Source organism: Drosophila ficusphila, unplaced genomic scaffold (genome assembly GCF_018152265.1).
Source record: "Drosophila ficusphila isolate 14025-0441.05 unplaced genomic scaffold, ASM1815226v1 contig_198, whole genome shotgun sequence".
Classification (NCBI taxonomy): domain Eukaryota; kingdom Metazoa; phylum Arthropoda; class Insecta; order Diptera; family Drosophilidae; genus Drosophila; species Drosophila ficusphila.
The window spans coordinates 6,152,012-6,170,349 of record NW_025064092.1 but is presented as its reverse complement, the minus strand read 5'-3'; the positions used below and the strand labels follow the sequence as shown (position 1 = coordinate 6,170,349).

The following is an 18,338-nucleotide window of genomic DNA, read 5'->3' as shown; positions in this document are numbered from 1 at the left end:
AATATATCTGTTGTCGTTACTGTAGCAAGCACTCGCGAGTAGAATATAAAAATCAACTAAATGTTTAGCAATGCAATTTATATGTGAGGCAAATTCTGAGGTGCAGCCTTAACAAAAATCAATAGTTATACGAAAAATTCATATTATGTGCCGTTTAAGGGTTAAATAAACACACATTATTGCTGCTTCTTTCGCACTTATTCTAGTGATTGGTAATGGACTGATGAACCCGACGAGACTACTTAATACCTATTCTACCATTACTATATCTACAACTAGTGCGAGTGAATAAGCGTTTTCTGCTAAGTGCGAAAGAAATAACAATTGAGTGTGCCTTAACCCTTATGCGGAGCACATAATATCAATTTATCGTATAATTATTGATTTTTGTTAAGGCTGCAACTTTGTTGATGGTCTAGAAACATAAAAGAAAATACACTTCCTGGTAAGATAAAATGATTTTTGACCAAAAAATTTAAAATAAACTAATGATGCAGTTTGTTAGATATTTTAATAATACGTTGCATCTGCAGGTCTCACAAATATTTAATCCAACAATTTTAAACATTTTTCAGTTGAGTTGGTTTTGTGGAAAAACAATTTTTAAAATGGCGCTATAAAGTTGTTTTCCCGAATAAAGAGCGGTTGGGCACCTGGATGAATTGAACTTGGGGAAAGCTCAACATCTGGCAACTCTGGTTGAAGTAAAGTAGCAGCTGTTTGGATTGTGGCCCCGAAAACAAATCTAGTCTGTCGAAATTGACAATAGCTTGTAGCAAACTCCAAACAAAATTCCACGTAAAAGTCCAAAGCCTTAAGTACCGGATATATTTTTCAAGCGCCCGAACAGAATCCATCTCCTCCGGCCTTCAACGAAGGTGAGTTTGCCTTGGGATCGGATCGGATCAGAAATAGCACTGAATGCCAGCGGAATCTACGCATTTGCAGAAGCCTATGATATAATAATGTCGCGCTCTTTGAGTCGCGTACTGGGCACCCTCGGCCCCGGAAATCGCGGGCCCCACAGACTGACGCCCCTGCGCGGACTTTTATGCGGCCAAGTGAACAGTTGCAGCGCCAGTAGCACCATCGTCCCGGTGGCCATGTACTCCAAGCGAAACGGACCTCCCTCGGACGCCGGAGAGCCCTTCAAAACGGTGTCCAAGTCGCGGGATCTCGACGGAGACGATGAGCTAAACAGCCTGGAGAGCGAACCCAACTGGGAGTTGACCGCGGCGCGGAGCAACCGCTTCTACCTGCCCAATGCAACCGGACCTGCCTGGCAAGGCGACACCACCACGGTCGGACTGCTCACTCCGCTCGGCCAGTTGGTTAACTTCCGCAAGGAGGCCAATGCGGACAAATCTCGTCTGGAGTTCTCCTGCTGCCAGTGCCCCATGCTCATCCGCGAGTCGCTCGTGGAGCTCTTTCCCGTGCGTGTCGTGGCGCAGCGGGAGTCTTCCATTACCATGTTGGTCCTCAGCTACGACGGGGACATAGAAATGGGCGCCGCTAAGGTGAGCACACATAATGTAGTTTAGTCAGCTTTCAAATCGTCAAATCAGAGTTATAATGCCAGATATCCGTTTGAATCACACTTTATCCGGATCCATGACCGTGCCAAAGTTAGAGATCTATAAAGAGACATACCCTTGTTTACACATACTAAGTATACATGAAATTGGAAGCAGCCAAGGTGAAGATCCAAACTCTAGTCTGATTAGCATTAACCTAGCTATAGCCTTGATATGGCCTAACTGTATTGTACGAAACCAGTTTCTGAGGTGTAAAGCTATGTTGCTGACCTTATAAAGTTCAGGATTGCTAAATATGACCAAAGCAAAATACATATGTTTGTGGCATGGAAAATAGAATGGTTGTAGTACAAATTTTAAACAAATGTTTAGCTTACCTATATTTGTCTAGTTTGTCTTTAGATGTTTGAATGCAAGCATATAAGAATCAGAAAACCCTATAATTTATACACACACACATAATAATTACTCTGCTTTCAGTTTGTTTTGGCCGCTCGGGACATCAGCGATCGCCTATTGTCTCTCGGCTACTGGGCGGACTTCCTCAATCCATTTAGCGGACGACCCTACTTCATGCCGCGGGACGGAGCTAATCTTTACAAGCAGGACCACCGCTTTCGGGGTCTAAACATGCGGCTGTCGCAGCAGAACCACTGCACAGTGATCGCCGCCGAGGAGAACGATCGCACCCACTTCTCGGGCACCATCTACTGCACGGCTCCCAATCACTACGACCAGGTAGTGGATCTGCTGGTGCCACGGCCGCCATCCTCGTCGCGAAAGATGCCAGCCCAATGACGCCGGACACGGATGCCACCGAAGTTCGAGCTGCAAGCTCTGGGTCCATCGAAGATGACGAATGTGTTGAAGCCTTTTAGTGATGATAACTGTGTTAACTGTTTAGGTTTTCTGTTCCCGACACTGTATATAGCCATAGACAAATGCTTGTGTTATATATATGCTGCGAAATATAATCGATAAGAATGTTAAGAGCCAAGTGTTTCCCTAGGCCACGGCCATCTGATGGCAATGCCGTTCAATCTCCTTCAGCCGGTTGATCAGCGATTGCAGCTCCTCGGCGTTGCAAACGAACTCCACGATGGTCACCCGTTCGCCGCTACTGGACCGAAAGTTTCCCAGATTGATGTGAAAATTAGCCACGCCGGTACTGCTATCGGATGTCGACGATTTGACGTCGCACACGATGCGCCACTGGATGTCGGTGATGTGCGGAAAGCTGTGGCCCAGCTGCAACTGGCGAAGGATCAGCTCCTTGCGATTATCCTCGTACACGCGGCTTAGCTCGTCCACGGCGCCGGTGTCCAGGGTCAGTTGCTCGAGCTGCTGGCGTAGTTGGAGGCCATCCCAGCCGTGCTTGGTGGCCAGGGCGTAGAGCGTAACTACGGCGTACTCGCTCTGTTTGGCGCACGCGGCATTAGAGGCATAGATCTCGGGCACGGGAGCAATAGCTGTGGGTGGATTATCACTGATCAGATTAAGGGGTACAATCTCTTTTTGATTCCCACTTACTGGCATCTGGGTGGAGGGTCAACTTCAGCGAATTTGCTATAAGTAACTTGGTCAGTGGCGGAGAGATGATGTCTCCCAGGTTCTTCAGACCGGCGACTACGGTGGCGGAGATCAGGCCACTGGGCTCGGGGTCAGCATCCATGGCAGGGGACACCCCCGGGGACGTGGCCATGTGTAGCAGCCTTTATTCTTCAAGGACTCTACAAAATTAAGCAATACTTTAAGAATTTTAAAAGGTAAACAAGAAATGCGATTAACAGCTCGCTCACCGCACTTAACAGCAAGATTAACATAGGTAACAAGTACGGTGCACACATGGTATAAAGGAAAGTTAATGTATGTACATATATATAAAAAGAAATATTCGTATGTTAGCCAAAATGTTGTTCATTAGTTCTTTTTATAAATTTTCTTCAAACACATTAGCTTAATACCTAATTTTTTTTAAGATTTTGTTTTTTGTTTACTTTGTGTAGGCCGTTTAGATTACTGTGCAGCAGTTTAACAGCAGGCTGGCGAACATAACAGAAATGAACCGGAACCAGTGGCGCGAGCCAGTTAACTAAATTTGTGAATATGGTTTTTTCTTTTTATAAGTCAAATGCTTTATTTACAAATTTAGAGCTAGCTGCTACACCCTATAAAAGCACTCCTGTGCTCTGGGTTCGCAATTGTCGTACGGTTTAAGCATAGCATCTCCGTGGGCCCCTTGCCCGCCGGAATCAATCTCGTCCAGCTCCGATTCAGGCACACAGGCGCACTGGAAGTTTTTGTTGCCGCGGCTATAGAGCTTGCGGGGATTGCCGATCCAGGAGCGCTCCTTGCCATCTCCACTGGTGGTGGTGCACCAGACGCGGGTGCCCCGCTCCTCGCTCCACTCGATGTTGCATCCGGGATACCGGGCCCTCAGTTCCTCCACCTGTCGCTTGGCCTCCTCCGCCTGGTGCAATAGCTCCAGAAACTTGTGGTGATAGGTGGTTAGGGCACCGTTCGCATCGTAGAAGCGTCCTATCAGTCGGCCCTTGTAGACGTAGTCCTTTTGGTAGAAATCCCGCCACCCGACCAAACCTATCAGATCATTGGGCTTTAAAGTGAGCACATCGTCGGACGTTTCCGGATCGTAGCTCTCGAAGTCACCGGAAATAAACGACACGGAGGCATCGCGGCCAACGAAGAAGTTATAGCTGCAGCCGGATCCGTAGTGCTTGATGCCACGGCTCACATCAAATACGGATCCCAGGAGGGCCAAATAGATGGGACGGCCGTCCTCGCCGTTGAACTGCGCCAGTTCAGCCGGCGTGAAGAGCGAACCGACTTCGTCACCAGCTTGGAAGGCCAATGGAATGCCTGCATCCTGGCCAGCTGTGTCCAGGTAGTTGTCCGTATGCCGTCGAAGGAATTGCCTAATCTCTGTGTGATAAAATCCGGCCAAGACGGCCGCCACAACGAAAAGAAACTGCAATTTGAACAGGTGTCGCAGAAGGCCAAACATCTTGCACTTTCCCCAGCCCGGAGCTGGAACTAGTTTCGCCAACGGTTCCACGAGCCAGCCGGTTGGGCAGAGTGACCGTCAATCGCAAAAAAGGAGGGGTTTAAATTTAAAAAGTCAACGCTGGAGTCGTTAAATATGGCATTATATAGCCTTGCAAATTTATTTTGTTAATTTTGGTTTTGCAAGAACACAAATGCAAATAAAATAAAATCAAAATTAAAAAAAAGCTTTCTTTTTATTTTAAATGCTTATCGATCTTTGCATTGCAAATCCACAATCTTTATTTGCTTTAAAGCAGGCGGATGAATTAGCGGCGACGGGAAACGCAGGCGTCGATGTGGCTGTTGACCTCCTGGAGGCCGAGCACCGCCTGCGAGGATGCAGAATGGGTGCAAACGTTGCCGGCTACGAAGACAGCTGGGATGCGCTCGCTGGCGGACTTGCGGATGGTCTTGATCGAGGAGCGGGCACTCACCAGATAGACGGTGGCCTGCACATAGAACTTGGCCATGCAGGACTGCTTGAGCACGGAGTTCTTGTACGACTGGCACTTGTTGTAGGTGCGTCCCAGGCTGTAGCCACCGTAGACCAGCTGCTGGGTGGCGGCGTTCACATCAGAGACAATCTCGGCGGAGGTCTGGGCAGCGACGACGCCGCAGGAGTGCAGATCCTCGTGGGCGGCGTCAACGATGCGGGCGATCTCCTCATCCTCGGCGGCCACGCACTCGGGACTCTCCTGGCGACGCGACTCTACCAGATCGAGGGCCTCCTCCAGCTCCTGCTGCGGCTCCACGACGATCTCCTCGTACTGGTGCACCAGAGCCTGGCCGGTCGACTTGCCAATCTCGGTCATCTCCTCGACCACGCTGTGCACCTGGGCGTCCAGCTGGGCGGGCATGTCCAGCGGTTGGGCCCATCCGCTGGCCACGAACAGGGTCAGGATAAGGACAACGGCGGTCTTCATGGTTCTCTTGCTGCTTTTGGTTTTTGCTACTGCTAACTGCGGACCTGGCCAAAAACGTATTTATACTCGGGCATCCAGAAATGGATTACCAGCAGACGTAGAGCGTTTATCTGGATTGCCAGCCATAAATTTATGGCCGCCATTGTAAATCATTCGTGGCTTGGTTTGATTAGTGAACTTTACATTCAGCTGCTATTCGTAGAGTTCACCGATTTGGATTTAGATTAAAAATTCCCAATCACACAAAGACTATCGCCATCATCATAACAAAGCTTTGTTTTCCTATATTGACCCGGAGGTAGTAAAATAATTAATAAAGTCAACACACTTTAAGTGCGTACTTCACTTCACTTCACTTACAATAACTAACACATTTCAAACAAATAACAATAAATAAATAGATACAATTTGTTTTTTTCGTAATGCAGGAAACCCCCAAATTTAACAAATTCCCCGAAATATAACACCTTTAACAAGAACTGTTAAGAAAATACTTAATTATTTCTGCGCGTGCGTATCTAATGTCTCAAGTGATTCCTTAGATTGATTTGCCAATATTTTCTCAGACTTCGCAATGACTTTTAATCGAGGGCACAGGCGAAGCCATAAATTATATGACATTATCTACTATAATTATAGCATTACTCAGATTCTGCGATTAGAGCGATTTTGAAGTGGCAAACCAGTAATAGCTCCTTCGTATCGCTCGACGCACAGGCAAATAGAATTTGCGAGCTAATCTTGCATTTCTGCCTTTCTCTTTGGCGATTGGAGAAAAAAAGCGCGACGGAAATTATTCCGATTAAAGAAAGACAATGACAAATAATGGGAAATATTTCAATTGGCCGATAAAACGACCCTTGAATATTTTAATTAACTGGGGGTTCCGATATGGCAATCTGACTTCGAGACATTTGCGGTTTGCAGCCATATAAAAGGTGAGTCCCCAGCGAAGTCCCGACAAACCTTGATCAACCATGAGGAGTATTATTTTAGTGTTGGCTTTGGCCCTGGCAGCTGTGAGTAAAACATCAAATGGAATCCTTAAAAACAACCTGTTATTAACATTTTGAGTGCTAAGATTGAACAAAAATATTAATGAAAAACGTGGTATAAGTGCGCTACCAAAATATAAAATGAATAATTAAAAATACATTTTGAAAGTTCATAATAATAGTCATAACATTAAAAAATTTTAACCAAAGAATCTTTTTTTTTTAATAAACCTATTTAACTTGTAAATGTCCAAAAAACCTTACGATATAATATTAAGTGCAAATTAAACTTGTGAGTCAACACTGCGTATGATTAATATTATGACAGTTTAGTAACAGGAAACAAAAATATTACGTATACGACAAATTAGCTTGACTAAGTTTATAAATAACTTGTAATCACAGCAAATTATTTTTGGTAATGAGAGGAAGTGAAATGTTAAAATTTGTTTTTTATTCCTTTCCAAAAACTAGGTTTCAGCTGTGCCATTGGAGGAGGACCAGGAGGGCTCACTGCAGGAACTGGCCAAGGAGTTCGGCCTTGAGTTCGACTTGGACTTCGACCTGGACCTGGGATTCAACTTGGAGCAGGAACTGCTGGAGGCGGGCACCGTGGATGTGGATGAGTTCGGATTCGTGAACAAGATGGTGGGCTTCTTCCTCGCCGAGGCGAAGGCTCTGGGTCGCAGCATCATCCGGCTGACGGAGCGCCAGCTGCTGAAGATCTTCCTGTACCCGGTGAGGCAGCTGGAGGAGCTGGCCGCTGAGATCGAGAGGCGTGCTGTGGAAGGCGGCGAGTGCGCGGTGAACGTAACCACCGGTTTGGCCGAAGTGGTGGAGTCGAGCACTTTGGATTTCCTGGGCTGCGGACGCGATGCCGCCCTCACCTCGATCAACCTGATGCTGGACACCAAGAAGGCCATCCTCCAGCTGACCGTGGATGGCTGGCAGATCTTCAAGCTGCGACGCACCTGCAAAACGTACAAGGAGGGCGGCATCATGCGGAAAACCTGCTCCGCCAAGTTGTACACCAAGTGCGGATTCTTCGTCATCAGTGGCCAGAAATCGCTGCGCACGCTGATCGGTTTGCGGAAGAGCGTTCCCGCCGTGGCCACCGATGCCACCGCCTGCACCACGGAGGCCACCGAGAACGCCGTCCGGGGATTCGACGAGATCAACTCCACTATCGACACCTGCATCGACAACTTGTTTTAGTAACCTGTAATTTGTAATGTCACAATAAAATAAACAATGCATGAAGCAAAATACCTATAAGTTATAAAACCTGGATGGCATTAATATCAAATTTACTTTATTAATTGTAAAAAAATAACATTTAAAAACAACGAATTCGTTAAACATATCTCTTCAGAGCTAAACAATCCCCGCTATCATTAAAAAATGTGCCTTGTTTGGTTTTTTGAGTTATTACTTTTATTTAAATTTGGTTTCATTATCATTCATCTGGTTCAAATACAATAAATAAACATTTAAACTATTTAGTGGTATGTATATATGTATATATATAAATCGTTTGTTTTTTTTTTTTGTTAAATATTTTAAATAAGTGTATATATATTGTATTTCATGGGTTTTTTCTTCATCTTTCTCTGCTTTGCCTCTGCTCGTAAACCTTTCTTTTTATCCCTTCATAATTGTTGTTCTCTTCGTACCAAAAACCTTGTATTTTTGGTTTGGTTTAAAAGAAACTTGGTTTGGTTTGTTATATAAGTAAATTGCTGTGTTTGGGCTTACGGTCGTCGAAATATCATCTATATATTTGTGTATATATCGTACTATACTTCTCAATACACACTTGCATGTAAGTAAAAGTAGCTTGTTACATAAATACTAATGTATAAATTGTTTTCTACTCAAGTATGATGCACATACAAATATAACTAGGTTTGCATGTATTGGTATATCCGTTGTGGTGTGTATGTGTGGGTGTAGGTGTGTGTGTGTGTGGGTGTGGGTGTGAGAGTTAGCTGTACATATGTAGAATGTATGTACCGTTATCAATAATTAGTTAAACTGTAGCTAGTATATGTATTTGCCATATGTTGCTCAACAATTTCTTGTACCTCACACGATTTTACATCGACTTTCACTATTTCATTGGAGTTCTTCATTTTCGTTTGCAGTTTTCGGGATTTTGTCTGGTTTTGTTTTGTTTATCATATATGTTTTTTTTTTATTAGTCACAGATGTTTTTAGGCGCGCTTTTATGCTCTAATGAATTCAGCGTGTTGTATATTAATTATATTTTAATTTTTTCAATAGTAGAAAATAAAATATAAGTAAAAGGCAATTTTTAGTATTTCTCATTTTTTTGTTGGTTTTGTTTTCTGAAAAAATTTGTGCTTAATTTTGTAGAAATTTTGTTTGTTTGCCTGCATTTTATTCGTTTAAAACAAAAAATGTTAAGATACTTTGTTTAGTTTAAGTTTTAATTTTAATAATGTATAATATTTAGTTCAATAAATTCGTTACGACACATGGACTAAGACACAGCAAAAAATATTCATGCTTAATTTAGATTCAGTTTTGGGTGTTTTCTTTTCTTTTCTTCTTTTTTTCGTTTTGTTTTTTTTTTTTTTTTTGTATCCATCTTCCATTTGATTCGGTATAATTGGTAGATCTCTTGTTATGATTTCAATTGCATATTATTCTTCACATTTCGCGTCCTAAATGCGCTTGTAAATATTTTTCAATAATAAATGATGAAACAGCTTAAGAACTCTTGATTTTTTGTTTTTTTTTTTTTTTGTGTGGTTTTGTATTTTTTGCGAATATTTTTCAAGACACCTACCCGTTCCTAGTTGACTGCCAGCTTCCAAATATTTGGTTATTTTCGTAGTTCTTTGCTTTGGGTTGCTAAACGTTCAACGGTTACGGTAACGGTTACTGATAACATCCAATCGGTAATTTCTAGATAATTTCGTATTTTCCGTATTTTCGTATTCGGTAATCGGTAATCGGTATTCGGTTTTGATATGTTCGCTTCAAATGCGTGTCATGAAAATACATTTGCTTTGCTGATTCTGCAATACAACTCCGTTTAAAAATATACAGTAGAACAAGGCTACTACATAAGTACATAGGTATTTATCTATATATCTGTAGACTAAATTGGGCAAATATTTTTTGTCATTGGGCGTTGTAATTCCATTTTCGTTCGATTCGTTAGTGCAAAAACTGCTTGCATCTTCGATTTTCATTTCCATTTATTTTCCATCTACCGATTTTCAATATTATTATTACAATAGTGTGGCCAAAGCTTATTGTCGGAAGCGTTATGCATTTTAATTATTTTTGTTTTTTTTTTTCGGTTTCCTAGCTTTTTTGTTTTGTAAAAATATTTTCATTACTCGTCAATTTCGTTTTTGAATATTGAAAACAACGAAGGAAAATTACAACGCAAAATATAAACATTTTAAAACTTGGAAATACGCTGAATCGTTTTCGAATGTCGGTAAGGCTATTTTTGTTAGTTTTGTTGGGTTTACATAGTGTTTGTGACATTTCCTCCACGTTTGCGTTATTATTTTCAAAAATCAATATTTCATTTTGGTCTTTGCTTATATTAATCACTAAAATTTATCTTTGTTGTATATATTTTTCATTCGATAAATGTATATAAATTTTTTGTTCTGGTTTTTCTTTTCTTTTGGCGTAACTTTGTGTGAGCTGGGTGTCTTCTTCTTCTTCATTTCCCATTTTTTATTTCGTAAAGAAAACGTTTCAAAAAATTTTTAACAAACAATTCAATAGGCTTTACACGAAAATGATGTGGCATTTACTTATACGTTATATAAATCAATTGTAAAATATATATATATATATTCATATAATATATTACTCGCTTGTATGTTATGTAAGTTTGTTGTATAATTAAATATTGCATTTGGTTTCGTTGAACGTCTGGACAATTTTTCATCTTCGCCATCGATTTTCCCTCGGATTTCGCATCTACTTAGTGACATAAAGTTACAACTAGATTAGTATATAGCTGTACGTATTTAAATATGAGTGTTATTCCTTGTGTCGTGATTCCTGGCCCAAGGACTTTGGGTTTTTGCGGCGAACAAACCTAGATCTTTGGCCTGCCCTGCTAAGTATGCTACATAAATGTTCGAGTTAACGATCGGGGATCGAATTTATATATATCCACCAAATTCACTCCCCGTTTGCCTCTAGTTCTTAAAAACCACATATAATATCTTCTGTTCATCTAGTTTGTCTTACCGCTTCGACAAAAACCTTTTCCTTGATTTAGATTTAGTTTTATATAATTTACAAAAATTTTGATTTCAGTACCTGATTGCAATGGGGTTTTTTTTTGGTTGCTTAAAAAAAATACAGACACTTGTAATTGTTGTTGTTGTTGCTTGCTTGCTTTAGACATAATTTGAAGTACAATTCATATGTATACATATAGGTATATATTTTGTTCTAGTTTCATATTTAGGCCATAATTTGTGTTGGTTTGAATACGAAAACGCTTTCAAAAACTCTACAGGACATAACTCTCCCTTCTCCCATCTGTCGCTTGCTGTTTGTAAACTTTAATATGTAAATACACACAATTAGCTATAGTTTTACGTTAAATATTTTGTTTCTGCTACACTTACGCAATTAGAACCGAATGAGCAAAGTATCTAAGACATATCCTAGTCCTGGAAAATTGTTTCGCACTCTTACACATCCATTTTAGCACTACAATACAATTGGTTTCGGTTATTGTTGCTTGTAAATATAGTCGATATATGTGTATAATTATGATCATTGGTTACAAGTACAAGACATTAAAGGAGGGCACACGAATCAAGTTCCTAACAATTTTTGTTTTTTTCGTTTAGAGTGTCTACGTTTGTTTTAAGTGCGACCGAGTTGGCTGAGATCAGAATGAAAAAATGAGGAATTGGTCTAATTTGTTATCCCTTTATTCGTTCACAACCATGTAAAGAAGTTGGAGGGGAAGCGAGTAAAAAGCCGGGTGAAAAGTCCTCGGCATAAAAACCGCCCTGGATTGCAGAAAATTAGAAAATTGATTTTATAAGTATTGCTATAAAATGAATTGGAAAAACATAGCTAAACTACAATGCGATCTAAGCTATTTAGGAAAACTATAAGATTTATTTTGCTAAAGAAATTCACTTACAATTTAATTTAGAAAGGTAAATGATTTGTAGGTCTGTAGATTTTCTAAAATGTAGATTAAAAGACAAATAAAGCGATTTAGAAACGTTTAGGAAACCGACATAATTTTCCACTAATTCATCTTTCTCGTAATCCCTGAAATATTCGCTGAAAAAGGAGAAGATTGGAAGTATGGACTTTATACTATTCGGATTTCTGGCAAGGATTCTAGATGTGTGTGTACGTGTAAGTGATATACTAAAATGTATTGCTGATTCCGTTTTGTTGTCCTGGGTAAAGTTACGAGTATAGTATCTCTGTTTTCCGATTCTCTCTGATTCTGTCAGTTGTTAGGTATTACTTAAATCTGTTGGCTGATTTCTTGAACTTATTGCTGATTCCGTTTTGTTGTCCTGGGTAAAGTATAGTATACAATATAGTATCTCGATTCTGTCGGATGTTATTGCTTGTGTAACTGTTTCGCTCCTATCAACTTTCTCTTGTTCGTTTTGTGTAAAGTAAAAGTAAAAGAAAACTCAAGCTTTTGTTCTCAAGGTTCAGGTAATCAATTTCTAGTCTTATCTGTTGCACTGAGTAGTCTGCGATTTTCCTCATTTTCATTTGTTGTTCTTTCCTTCTTCTTCTTCTTGTTTATACTCTTTAAAGGTATGTATACATATAGGCATATGTGTGTGTATATATAATTTGTCAAATTTTTTACGTCATTAGTTGGATATACATATATTAACTCTACCAAATTTCGTTACTGTTCGTTCAATGGTTAATGGTTAATGATTAATGGTTAATGGTTTATTAATGTGTAAATGTAAATGTAAACGGAAAACGATCAACAAATGATGGAACCATGCGGTTCGATGCTTATAGATAATGTCTTGAGTTGAGTTTTAGTTCGAGTTGGAATGCTGCAAACTATAGTTTAAGTTTAAGATTAGGGTATATAAGTACCGTTAGTTGTTGTCGTAGTATTAGTTTCTCGAGTTCAGTAGGTAAATTTGTGGCTGGCTGAAACAGGTTGTTGTTCTGCGTGAGTTTTTTTTTAGGTTTGGAGTTGTCAAAAGGAGAACTTTCTTCTATAACTGCCTCATCTTATTGTAGTTTGTCAATGGATTTATGTTTATGTTCATATTTGTTTTCGTTTCGTTTTTTGTTTTCTTTGTTTGGCTGCTGCAGTGCTAAAGTTAACTATTAAGTTTTTGGTTTCTTCGAAGCTTTGATTTACCTCTCAATTGCTTTATGTTTTACTATAGTTGTTTGGTCAAGCGGTTTCGATCAATTGTGTCTATCATCTTGTTGTTTGTTTGCTTAATTGATTCAAAGGGAAGACATAACATTCTAGAAAAAGGTTCCTAACTGATTTCGGTTTCTCGTATCTCGTATCTCGTAAATATATAAGTGTATATTGTATATAATTTATTCTGAGTATAATTTAAAGCATTCTTATATAATTAAGTATATTTTTTTTCGGTCGTTTTTTTCTCCCATTTTTTGTTGTTCTTTTTTCTTGATGTGTAAATATCAATAACCGTTTTCTACAATAAGACATTACATATTTTTGTTGTTGGTGCCACTATGTTATATAGTTATACGTATATATAAATATCCAAGTGAGTGAGTGTGTGAAGCGGGCCAAAGGAGCCGTTCGTCCCTCGTTCTACGCCCTTTGACCTTTGACCCGCTTTTATTCTTTCTTCGGGGGAGGCAGAAGTGTCCCCGAATTTGGGGGGAGTGTTCGATAATTACTGGGCAAGTGTTTGTTTTGGAGGGTGCGGGTGCCTAGGAGGTTGAGCCCTATATGTTTAGAAACTTTTGTACCAGGCCTTAGAAAACTCGATTGAACCCATGGGGAAAGACTCTCAACATTTTCGTGTAAAAAGCACAACGAAATAAATGTTTCCTGCTTAAACTCTCCTTTCGATCGTATTTATTGTGTTTTCTTGTTGTAGGAATGACACGCCCTTAAGTTATATATATCCGTATATATAATATATTTTCATATAATTTGTTTTATTACTTTTATAAGACAACATTCAAACACTTAAGATGCTTCATCAAGTTAATAAATATTTTTTTTTGCTTTTCGTTTTTTTCCTTTTATCATTTGTTAAAATATCAAAAGTGGATGGAATTATGTGATTCTAGTTATTACACGCACTATTTATGTATATATATCGTTCCTTGATAATACAATTCATTTGTCATGGATTGGTTTTGCTGCCTGAAAAAATTCGGACCAAATTTTTTGGGGGATTCTCATATTTCTCACGTGCTTGTTAAATGTACAAAAATATCTGTAGAGATTTTTTGCCGTAAAATGGTGTGTAGATATAATTGTTTAAATGAAACCATTTTTGCAAAAAAATTACAAAATCAGGATTTCACTAGGGGGATTGCTCAATGCTAAAAATTCAATTGAATATAGTTTAAACGATTCATGGCACAATATTCAATAAAATATTGTCAGCTCGAAAATCGACATTCGATGAAGATTGCTGGAAGAGTGAATCGAAATTCAAATTTAAATTCAAATCCAAATCAGAATCCAAATCAATTCTTCAGATTTATCTATCGTTTTAGTTTCGTTGAAGGTATAGTTACCATTTAGAATTCTATATATTTACTTTTATTTATTGTATAATTGGTTCAGAAGTGTTTGCATGTGTGTGTTGTTAAATCCTTTGCAAAGCGGATTTCGGGGTCACCAAAGTCAGTTAATGGGGTCACAAGCCGGTTAACAATTTGCCAATTAATGGAACGAAAAAGAAGGATATGTCTTTAGTTTTTTAATTTGTTTACAAACCTAGCAATCTATCGTGAAATTAATTTAGAAATTTAAAGAACGCAACAAAGGGATATGTTTGAAGTACTTTTGTTTTTTTATGTGACTTTCTTGATCGAAAAGCACTATTTGTCATCCGTTTGGAACTTATGTTAAGAAAAAGCGTCTAAAAAATTCATAGTACGCAACAAAGGGATATGTCTAGGGTTTTTTTAGGGGTTTGCGGCTCAACAAATGAATATTGTCTTTACTTCCTTTTCTATCTTAGTTAAAATCTCAAAACTTGTATAATATTCGTAAACGCTAATTTGTATATTTTATAAATTATTTAATAATACTCATGTAAAGCATATCAAAACAAAACACACACACGCACGCCAAAACTAATCGTGAGAAGGGGTTTCCAAAATCCAAAGTCCAAAATCCAAACAAAAATTAGTTATATCATCGATTTAACACTATCACAGGCGGGAGGGGGTTTTTTTCTGAAGGGGGTGATCTCGGGACAGCAACAATTGAAACTTATTCTTGAGGCATATATAGGGTGCCGCCAGAGAATCTGTAATATCATCTACCATATCCGAATATATATCTCTACCTGGATTTAGGTTCGAGTCGATTTGAGTAGAGTTTGAGTTTGAGTTTGAGTTGAGTTTGAGTTGAGTTTGAGTTGAGTTTGAGTGTGGCATGCAAGAGTTTACTTATCGATCGTTAAATAGTCTGCCATTTGCGAGTAAAATGGTAAAAGGTGTAAAAAGCCTAAGGAGTACAGTCAGCAAAAATGGTATAAGTTGGTTTCTGTAGTTCACATAGTTATAAGTATGTAAATAGTTTAAATCTGCGCCATTCCGTTCGATATATTTTATATATATTAAATATTGTATGTGTAAAGTTTGTCTACCACAAATCAGAGTCAAGTGAGAAGGTCACAAGGGTCAAATGTGAATAGAAGAACATTTAGCTTGGTTCTAGAGGAACATTTACATATGCTTTTCTTTAATGTTACAATTAATTTATTTAATTATTGGTGTTTGCCCTTAACCCTTGTGCTTTCAACTAAATGCTGCCCTACCAAAAAAAAAAAAGATACAAATAAGTTTGATGTAAATTTGTTTAAATCATTTGTTTTTTGGTGTTATTTTTACTTTAGCATACTTCGTTCTTCGTCTTCGTCTTCTTCTTCTTTTGTTTTATTTTTTTGCTTGGTAAAATTCCATTTGTTCAAGTTTAAATATCTACAGTGGCTACTTTTGGCGCCCACTGTCCATATGAAATATATATGTGTATATATATTTGCTTAGTAAATTTTAAGTTAATTCAATTTTACATTTTTGAGGCAGCTTTTTTTAGTTTTCTTATTTCCATTCTCAAAGAAAATTCGAAAAATCCTTGTTGAATAGTTTGGGTAAACAAGTATTGGTTCGATCCGCTCGAAAAAATGTTTGCTGTGCCTTAAGTTTTTTCGCTTTTCTTACATTGTTGTTCTTCTTTTTTTTTTACTTTTATTGTATTGCACTCTTGTTTTTTGTTTTTAGTTTAATTAAAATGCCCAACAATTGTGTTTTTGTTTTTCGCTTTGGTTGCTTAAAGGGAGATTGTTTTGGTTTGTTAATGGTTTGTTTTTCGTTTTTAACTATACAACATCAAAAATAACTCACATAAAATTCATTCAACATCTTATCGTTTAGGCTAATTCACACATGTATATGTCATGTATATATCATGTATATAAGGTGTATATAATTCATAAAACATTCTAATGGTAATATGTTTGTATGTTTTGGTTTTGTTATCGTTTCGTTTCGTCTTCGATCAGCTGGAAAACCGTCTTTTACATTTTCATATTCAATTTCATACTCGTTTACTTATGCATTTTCAATTGATTTTTATCATCCGTAGACCTATATAGGTAGTATATGTATAAATATCGTAATCGTAATCGTAATCGTAATCGTAATGCAATACAATAAGTTGACTGTATATTTGGTGCCCAAAAATATTGTTGTGTTCCTGCACTCGACCCCAAAAATGTTTTGCAAACTCCGCTTATCTTACAAAATATCTGCTTATGATTACAAATCGTATCTGGATTTACCATTCATTATTCATGTGGTTTCTCATTTTCATTTTCATTTTCATTTTCATTTTGTTTTTAAAGCCATTTGACAACACAGGGAATTTGTTCGTTAATGTTTATTGGGTTTGCATTACGTCTGCTTGAAATGTCGATTATTTGATCGCTATAGGGATTGGATAATCTACGCATATTCTGGGGATCCACACACGCCCTTTCAATTGCATCGTTGTCTAATTTCCCCTCTTCTCTGTTAGTTCTCAGTGGTGTGGCAAAGTTTCTTGCAGTGTAGCTCGCTCCGATCTGGATTTTCCTGCCCTCTAAATTGGTATCTACGTTTAGTTTCTTCTTCTTCTTCTTCTTCTTGTTTGGTTTGGGTTCTCCCCATATACACTATATATTACTTAAAAATTTGCCAAGGCGCGCAAAAGTTTTTCGGTTTCTATTGGTTTTTGGTCATATCTTAATTCGAATATACATATACGTATATATATATATATATAGATATATATATATATATCTTGTTATTATTATCGAGTTATGTATAATTGTGTTGTTATTGTTAGTTGTGTAAATTTTGTTTTCCATAATATTCGCTACACATAAAAATGTTGGTTTTCCGCCTCTCGAACGATCCCATATTCTGAACAACCCCAGAGACTCTGTTTTTGTTTCGAAATTGTTTTGTATCCAGCATTACTTGCTATGTTATTATTGCTCTATAGTTCTACATCTAGTATATAGATACCCAGATACCCAGATACCCAATTTCAATCTGCAGCGGTATCGCCATGCCATTTTGTATGCTACTAGTTAGTGTATTTGTTAATTAAAGTTGTTGCTTTTGTTTTTTTGCGCTGAGAGAAATTAGGAAGTTGGTTTTTCTTGTTCAATAGCTTAGTTTCTGGTTTCCTTGTTCTTGTTCGGTTTTTGTATTAAAATTCTAGAAAAATAAAAGCTTTCTAATTGCTTCTGTTTTCATATGGTATCCTGCCGCTTAGCTCCTCATCATTATCCTTCCACAATTCAATTCGATCCTTTCTCTTAGCTTCCTTCTGGCCCAAAACACGAAAAGCTTTTATTTCTATTTCGGTTTTTTAACTCCATCGTTTGTTTGTATTGCAATTTGTTGATTTCTAACTTTTGGTTCGCTATAAACTAGTAAATATGTATGTATATATATTTTGTTACTTGGTTTTTTATTTTGTCGGTTGTCAAAAAAGGACTCACTAAATGTTACAGCACATCAATAAACAGTTTTACTTTATCTTTGTTTTCTATCATGAATCATGGCACTATAGTTTTAGTTTCTGTGTGGTTTCCTCTATAAGACATATGCGCTTAGATATATATTCAAAAACACTACACTCGCATTCGCACGCACAACACACACTGACAAAAAAGGTGAGCAACAATCGATCGATCAAAGAAAACCATAGGTGTAAAACCAAATCGAAAAACCAATCCCCATATGGTGTATACATATTGGCATAGTGTGTAAACATTATGCAAAAATTATTTTTTTTTTTCACATTTTTTTTTCTTTTGTTTTGGTAGCATAGTGTAAATAATTCCCAGTGATATGTACGCAAATTTAACACAACAACTCGTCCAGGGAGTTTTTCTTTGTTTACATTTTTAGCCTCTCATTTAGTTTTCTACATATTTTCTAAACATTAAGATCAAGCGAAAAGCATTAAATGGTCGATGACTTAAATGCAATATCTGAACAGATTTTCAGGCAAGATTAAAAGCTTAAGTTTACCAATATATAAATAATCAAGAAACCAAATAAAAACAAAAGGGAAC

At 38.0% G+C, this 18,338-nt stretch overlaps 5 protein-coding genes across 6 annotated transcripts; 2 read left to right on the top strand and 3 right to left on the bottom strand.

The window, feature by feature from the left end:
- Nucleotides 1–687: 687 nt before the first annotated feature.
- On the top strand, nt 688–2,525 carry LOC108088692. Of its 2 annotated transcripts, XM_017186633.1 has the most exons (3): nt 688–878; nt 949–1,517; nt 2,016–2,525. In XM_017186633.1, the coding sequence occupies exons 2-3, from the start codon at nt 966–968 to the stop codon at nt 2,331–2,333; spliced, it is 870 nt and encodes a 289-aa protein (XP_017042122.1). In that variant the 5' UTR covers nt 688–878; nt 949–965; the 3' UTR covers nt 2,334–2,525. The 2 variants fall into 2 exon arrangements, with proteins under 2 accessions (XP_017042122.1, XP_017042121.1); XM_017186632.1 differs by having other exon boundaries at nt 688–1,517.
- On the bottom strand, nt 2,481–3,352 carry LOC108088695 (COMM domain-containing protein 3). The gene is made up of 2 exons (XM_017186636.1): nt 3,066–3,352; nt 2,481–3,004 (listed from the first exon to the last, which is right to left on the bottom strand). Exons 1-2 carry the CDS (start codon nt 3,235–3,237, stop codon nt 2,541–2,543), a joined length of 636 nt encoding a protein of 211 aa, XP_017042125.1. The 5' UTR covers nt 3,238–3,352; the 3' UTR covers nt 2,481–2,540.
- An 80-nt stretch (nt 3,353–3,432) lies between these two features.
- On the bottom strand, nt 3,433–4,598 carry LOC108088693 (neuferricin homolog). The gene has a single exon (XM_017186634.2). It carries the CDS (start codon nt 4,555–4,557, stop codon nt 3,697–3,699), a length of 861 nt encoding a protein of 286 aa, XP_017042123.1. The 5' UTR covers nt 4,558–4,598; the 3' UTR covers nt 3,433–3,696.
- A 175-nt stretch (nt 4,599–4,773) lies between these two features.
- On the bottom strand, nt 4,774–5,541 carry LOC108088694. The gene has a single exon (XM_017186635.2). The coding sequence runs from the start codon at nt 5,519–5,521 to the stop codon at nt 4,865–4,867; it is 657 nt and encodes a 218-aa protein (XP_017042124.1). The 5' UTR covers nt 5,522–5,541; the 3' UTR covers nt 4,774–4,864.
- Nucleotides 5,542–6,498: 957 nt separating this feature from the next.
- LOC108088588 lies at nt 6,499–7,782 on the top strand. Its single transcript, XM_017186438.1, has 2 exons — nt 6,499–6,540; nt 6,991–7,782. The coding sequence occupies exons 1-2, from the start codon at nt 6,499–6,501 to the stop codon at nt 7,729–7,731; spliced, it is 783 nt and encodes a 260-aa protein (XP_017041927.1). The 3' UTR covers nt 7,732–7,782.
- The last annotated feature ends 10,556 nt before the right edge of the window (nt 7,783–18,338 follow it).